At 39.0% G+C, this 7,020-nt stretch overlaps 1 protein-coding gene across 2 annotated transcripts; it reads left to right on the top strand.

Annotated features, from left to right (window-relative positions):
• The first annotated feature begins 1,832 nt into the window (after positions 1-1,832).
• On the top strand, positions 1,833-6,302 carry LOC122666836 (secoisolariciresinol dehydrogenase). Of its 2 annotated transcripts, none has more exons than XM_043862923.1 (3): positions 1,833-1,922; positions 2,179-2,256; positions 5,492-6,302. In XM_043862923.1, the coding sequence occupies exons 1-3, from the start codon at positions 1,903-1,905 to the stop codon at positions 6,291-6,293; spliced, it is 900 nt and encodes a 299-aa protein (XP_043718858.1). In that variant the 5' UTR covers positions 1,833-1,902; the 3' UTR covers positions 6,294-6,302. The 2 variants fall into 2 exon arrangements, with proteins under 2 accessions (XP_043718858.1, XP_043718859.1); XM_043862924.1 differs by lacking the exon at positions 1,833-1,922 and adding an exon at positions 2,093-2,142 and having other exon boundaries at positions 2,174-2,256.
• Positions 6,303-7,020: the final 718 nt, after the last annotated feature.

The following is a 7,020-nucleotide window of genomic DNA, read 5'->3' as shown; positions in this document are numbered from 1 at the left end:
TCACAATTAAAGAAGAATGAAAACAAGGGTTTCAAGAACTTGAAAAATCAGTGAAAAGAATCCATTAATTGCTTTTATATTTCTGATGAGCTCCAAGGATTATAGAAAACTGGGAATTGGGTCTCTCTCTCTCTCTCTCTCTCTCTTTAGAGTAGAAAACTTGGAGGGAAACTACTCTTTAAAACACTATTAAAATAACGGTTCTCCATTGCCAATAAGCAGATTTGCTAAGAAGGAATCTTACCTCTACGGCAGACCTGAGACTATTCTCCTTGTAGATGCTACTTCGAATCTCTCTGAGTGCAAGTTGAAGGGGATAAATAGGTGAGACGGTTATCAGTGATTGTGAGACGAAGTTTTCCAAAATTGGAAAGACTCGGGGAAGGAAGCGATAAAGAAGAGAAACTTTCTTGCAAACAAAGGGATTCAAACAAGATTAGAAGTCAGAAGTAGAAGACCAAAATGGTTAGAGTTTCAGTCGGAGGAACCACAGAGGCAGGTGAGTGGCGGCCGTCGCGCACGGTGAGGAGTGGATCCGCAGCAGCTAGGTGAGGAGAGGAGAGGAAGAAGACGAGGATCTGAAAATGGTTTCTCTCTTCGCGGTTCCTTGCTGAGGGTTTTTTGAAACCCATTTGGTTCGTTTTGTTTTGGTTTACCCAGACCGATTGGGGTTGGTTGTGGAGATAACCAAATAAGGATTTTAAAATTTGAATTTTTCTAAAAAGAACCGTTAGATGGGAATATATACAAGTGGCACACCATGGGAGCATGGTAGCGCGATGGCTGCCAAGACTTTGGCAGTAGAGGATCTGGATCCGGTAAACACCTACTAAAACCATTTAATTAACGGTTCAATTTTCATTTTTGAAACAATTTATTTTAAAGGTCTGGTTTGATTTGTTTTGATTTCTACTCCTAACCATGTTGACCGAATTGAATTGAACTAAACTGTTTAATTGAAATTGACTGTTTAACACCCTTAACATGATCCAATAATGGTGCATCGATTTTGGTTTCTTATCGATTTGCTATTAGTTTGGTTTCAGTTTACCATGTAAATATACTCATAAGTATGAAAATGTGTGTGAGTATGTGTGTGACCCAAAACATGATTCAACAAATTCATATCGGTTTCAGTTTGGTCTAGTTCCCATCGATTCGACACCCGATGTGTATGTAGCCATGAAGGTGGTAAGGAAAATTAATTTATGAAAATGAAGTGGGAGTATTGGGTAACATAAAAGCATATTAATTAGTTTCTTTTTTGATTTCATTGACTTTGCTGCTAATTTCATGAATGATGACTACAACAGTACTACTACTTTAACCAGTTTCTCGACTGTTGCAGGAAAAAAGTAGTAGGGAACATCACCGAAAGGAGATGGTGAAAGACCCAAAAGGATTTTACAGGAGCCGAGTCCGAGAAAGACAAAGAAACACACCATTTTAGAATGACAGGTAACAGTAACAACTCTGACACCACAGAGGAAGAACTGAAAAGTTAATTAATTAATTTTGTTTTACCAAAAATACTTCCTAATCTAATTAATGATCAGACTTCCCCTTAACGTTACCAGGGTACTACTGGTAGAGGGCATTTCAGTCATTGGAATTAGACATCTTCCCATCATTTCATCCTATTTTAATGGCCGACGAATTGCGTGGAGAAATGGGAATTCTGCAACTTCTGTCTGTTTGTTTGAACTTTTAAAAGCACCACCCTTCTTCCTTCCTTCACAATCCATTAAGGATCACTGCACTCCACTGCACTGCACTGCCCTGCCTCAATTTTCGTTTCCCTTCTAACTGAACCCTGAAACACTCTGTCTCTGTCTCTGTCTCTGTCTGAGCTATAAGCCTATAACCCATATTCCAGACAGAAGTTTTTCCAAAAGGAAAATCATGTTCAAGCTCAAACCCAGGTGGGTTCTTCTTCGCTTTCTCCTTTTTGAAGTTTCTAATCAAGATTGATATATGTAACTGCAAGTGGTGTCTTTGTTTTATCTTGAACTTTAAAAATCTGGGTTTCATCTCCTCTAAGAAGTAGAGAGAGAGAGAGAGAGAGAGAGAGAGTATAACTTGTTAATATAGATTTACTAGCTAGCTAGCTTTAAAGACTATTATTTATCAATTGTTCTTGTTGTTGTTGTTGTTGTTGTTGTGGAATTGGAAGAGCAGGAACTTCTCCATTTTAAAAGATCTAGCTATGAAGAACTGCAACAATAAGCAGAGTTTCTCATCTGAGACAAGAAGAAGGTGTGTGTGTGTCTCTCTCTGTGATTTTGTGATCTTAATTACTGTTACCTCTTCGTCAATGATTGATAATAATCTTTGCTTTTAAGTTCTAACTTTCATTTTCATTATTGAAAGAAAAAAAAGGGGAAGAAATATTAATGCTTTTCTTGTTCCTCGTTGCACTCGCTAAGCTATTTTGTTTTAACGTGCTTGTTATCTTGTGATATTCCTTCCAGAGATTTGTAGTTATCAGTTACCTCTGCTTTGTTGTTTTTGTGGACCTTAATTTAGTATTCCAATTTTAGGCTTCCACATTCTCTTAAAGGACCTGAATAGCTATATGCCGTTTAGACTTACTTTTGGTAGAAGTCACCAATCTCACCATTCCATTCACTTAGTATAGTTCTTTTCCAATGACTTATCATTGTGATCCCCACAGTCATGAATGGTGTGAGGTCGATTCTGGTGATTAAATTTCATTGGAAAGGAACTGGACTCCCATTCACTATCCCTACTCGAATCTGAATCTGGGTCATGACCCATGATCAGAAGAGCCATTATTCAATGCTGGCCCTTCTTAAGTGGGTCATAGGAGAAATGATTTTGAAGGTGGTCCTAATCTTTGGTATTTTTGTTAAAATTGCAAAAAATGATCGTTCTTAGGGCTCGAATTTGAACATTTTCCATGACCTATGATCCGAAAGGACTGAAATTCGTGAGTAGAGTATCAAAAACATGGTTTTAAAAATCGAGAATCAGATCGATGAATCAACCAGTTAGGCTAATTCTGGTTGATTCCAATCGTTTCAGATTCCATCGATTCGATTCCCATTTAGTTTTTTGAAACCTCATTATTCAAAGGCTAAGAATCTTCTCCTGTCACTAGGGAGCATTTGTGAGAAAAAGCAGAGGAGGGGGAAGAGGATTGTGGGACACTGGGACCCATTGGAGGAATGTAGCCAATAGGCAGTCCTCCCTCTATGCTTTTCTCATCAGTCCTCTTCAGTGTCTTGACTCCCAGCTTCATGGTTTGTGTTCTTAGATATTTTAGTAGTTGAGACTAAAGATCCCAAATACGAGCATCTCATTGGATCCACCTGTTAGAGTTTATAAGAAGAAACTGATATCTGAAAATCGAGGAAAAGCAATAAGCTACTGTGCTTGAGCATGGCCACCGGATGGGCTAGTGAATCAGCCATTGCAACCCTAAACACACGCGATGGAACAGAGACTTTCCAACTTGCCACGTATTGACATTCTCATTGTCCATATATTCTATTGTAGATGTGCTAGTCACCAATTTTCATGGCCTAATTCAACCATTTTGGTTACGATTTAATAGATTTTCAATCATGTATTTTTAATCATCAAACCGTGACAGGTTGATGGGACGATTTTAATTTTTTAGACGACACTTCCATTGGTCCACTTTTCAAAACCTTTAACCTCTACACCTTCTTCCCCCCCCCCCCCCCCCTCCTTTTTGTCTTAATCTCAAAAGTTGGGGTAACAAATATTTTTTAAACAAGGAAAAATCTTATTATATACAAAGTGATGAATTAAGAAGTTGTAACCATATTTTTAAGCCCTTTTAAGATAATTAATTTTTTCTTCCAACAAGGGTATATCCTATCTTTTACCAAAAAACAAGGGTATATCCTATCATTTCACATAAATATTGCATTAAATAATTTTTAACTTTTTCAAAATCTTTTTTGACCTTTCCATTAAATAACTTTTAGGAATAAGATATGAGTTATTAAATGGAATTTATAATTTCTTAATTCATAACTTTAGTAAGAAGTATTTTTATCTTTCAATTAATTTGAAAGTAATTTGTCATATTGTCATTATCAAAGTTGTATTTGTCTTCTACCAAAAAAAAAAAAAAAAGAAGTTGTATTTGTCTTGCATTTTTTGACCTTGTTAAAAAAAATAGTTTGATATATTAATAGTAAAAAAAAATAAGATCATTGATTATTTAAGACATTAAGTGATACTAATAAAAATATACGATAAATAAAATAAAGGAAAAGGATTTCCTACAAGGACAATGTAAGTAGGATCTACAAGTTGTATCAATGAGGGTTAGAAAATGATATTATCTATGTGGAATCCACATGGGACGCACATGATCAGAAAATAAAAAAGATAATATCAATGTGGGGTTCCTTATTAATCCATACAAGGGCTACATAACAATCTTTTTCAGCTCAGATCAAGTCCAATGACATGTACCGTCCTTTTCACATGTGGGGCCCAGGTGGAACCCACTTGTGAAATGACCACCCCACCCTTGTTTTTGTTGTTGATTTGTGGGGCTGGACACTCTAGCTCCCGCCATGGCTGGACATAATCCTTTTCCCTTCAGGTCAACTCAATACTTCAAATGAGCTTAGATCAGGTCCCAAAGACGGAACATGTCATTGGACCTGATCCGGACTCATATTTTCCCCATGTTATGGTTTTATTGAATCATTGTCCATGATATTGTGATGGGGGAGTCTTCTATGAGGGACCGCAGGCCAGTGGGCCACGCGCAAGGCAGCCAATGAGAGTGTGCTGAAATCTCTAGGTGGGATTTCTATCTTTCATGGGGACGGGACGGTCATTTCACCCCTCCCCGTGTCTACACCTCCCCCACCCCCCACACAACACACACAACATTAAGGGTGTCAATCTGGAACCGAAATCGTATACCGAAACTGAAACCGCCCGCGTAAAACCATACCAAACCGCACCGTTGCAAAAACGATATGGTACGGTATGGTCAAACGGTATTACCATGGTACGGTACGATAACGGTTTTTACGGTCATACCGTCGGTATGTACCAAAACCGTACCATTTTATCGAATTTGTACCGTAACCTTACCATTTTAGGGTGTAAACATGCAAAAATGAAACTATATCATTTTCGTACCGTATGCATACCATTTTCGTACCATATATATATCGTTTTCATATACATACTATTTTCATATACATACCGTTTATAAAAATCGAATTTATACCATTTTTTGTATCGTATATATATTATTTTGGTACCGTACCAAAACCATATCGTATACATACTGTACCGTAGTGGTACGGTTGCAATATTGAAAATAGGGTTCCTCAACGATACGGTACGGTATTGGTATTGGGTACTTATTTTTGATACCGTACTGTATTACCGAAACCGTACCGGTTGACAAGCCTACACAACATGTTCCCTATTGTGATATACGACATATTATTTTGCTATTAACAAACAGGTTGGAAGGCAAAGTGGCGCTGATCACCGGAGCAGCAAGTGGAATCGGCAAAGCAACTGCAACGGAATTCATTAAGAACGGAGCCAAAGTGGTGATCGCCGACATCCAGCATCAACTCGGTCAAGACACAGCGGCAAAGCTCGCACCTGATGCCACCTTCTTCCCCTGTGATGTAACCAAAGAATCCGATGTCTCCGACGCCGTAGACTTCACCATCTCCGAGCACGGCCATCTCGATATCATGTACAACAATGCCGGAATCTCAGGTCACACTCCTCCCAGCATCATCGATCTTGATCTCTCTGAATTTGACAAGGTAATGAACATCAACGTCCGAGGTATCATCACAGGGATCAAACACGCAGCTCGTGTGATGATACCACGCCGTTCCGGCAGTATCCTCTGTACTGCTAGTATCACGGCGCTCATGGGAGGCTTAGCTCCACACGCTTACAGTATTTCCAAGTTTGCTGTGGTGGGAATCGTTAAATCGGCTTCAGCGGAGCTTCGTAAGTATGGAATACGAGTGAATTGCATCTCTCCTTTTGCAATTCCAACACCGTTTGTGATGGATGAGATGGTGAAGATCTACCCTGGCGTTGATGCAGAGCAACTTGTTAAGATCGTTCATGGTGCGGGAGATTTGGCTGGTGCTAATTGTGATGTTCAAGACATAGCCAATGCGGCGATCTATCTTGCTTCCGATGATGCCAAGTACGTGAGTGGTCACAATCTGGTTGTGGATGGAGGCTTCACCTCCTGTAAGACCCTAGGATTTCCGGTACCATCCACTGAAACATAAAAAAAAAAAATAAAAAAAATAAAAATCTGCCTGTGATAAACCATTTGGAGTTGGAATCCATAGATTCTCTCAAGTTTCATGGTCAAATGATTTTGGATCGAGAGGGTTTTCAGGTTGTGGTTTTAAATTTCAGAAATGAGCGGGATAGGATCATGTGCTCTGAGCGTCTGGCCTGATCTGTGATGTATAATTATTAACCTGTAAAACAAACACCATTTCAGCTGTACATCAGTCGATCTTCTGCAATGTTAGAGCTTAAAAGCACGGAGTGATGTAGCAATGGTTCATTCCAATTATTCCCAGCAATCCATCAATGACTCAATGTGTTTGGTTTTCTCTTCCGCTACAGACGAAGGAATTTTAGGGCATAAGGAGAACCTTCTATATGCATGAACAATATGCTTTTCCATGGAGTGATTGGAGTGATGTGTGGCTGAGATAAAAGGTTGTACGAAAGGATACGATAGGTTTCGGATCGGATCAATGTCTTCGATCGGTATCGCCCAGAATCGGACCAAATATGATGCATTTGCCTCTGTTTTCCTGTAAAAATGCTGTTTTTTTAAACCTCCATACGGATTTATCAGATGTGTCTCAGCCGATACCGATCCAAGATTACAAACCATGATCCATGGTGTGCCGACATAAAAGTTGGGCCTAGAAGAACTATGGTTTCAAACATCGGAATCAGATCAGTCGAATCAACTAGATCACAATTCCAGACATT

This window comes from Telopea speciosissima, chromosome 7, assembly GCF_018873765.1.
Source record: "Telopea speciosissima isolate NSW1024214 ecotype Mountain lineage chromosome 7, Tspe_v1, whole genome shotgun sequence".
NCBI classification, from domain to species: Eukaryota; Viridiplantae; Streptophyta; class Magnoliopsida; order Proteales; family Proteaceae; genus Telopea; species Telopea speciosissima.
This window is presented reverse-complemented; position numbering and strand designations above follow the sequence as displayed.

What these genes read in the sequence shown, in the direction of transcription:
- LOC122666836 (XM_043862923.1), top strand. Translation starts at nt 1,903, where the DNA reads ATGTTCAAGCTCAAACCCAG. An exon ending in ATGTTCAAGCTCAAACCCAG is followed by an intron (nt 1,923 to 2,178) that starts GTGGGTTCTTCT and finishes TTGGAAGAGCAG; the next exon opens with GAACTTCTCCATTTTAAAAG. An exon ending in TCATCTGAGACAAGAAGAAG is followed by an intron (nt 2,257 to 5,491) that starts GTGTGTGTGTGT and finishes ATTAACAAACAG; the next exon opens with GTTGGAAGGCAAAGTGGCGC.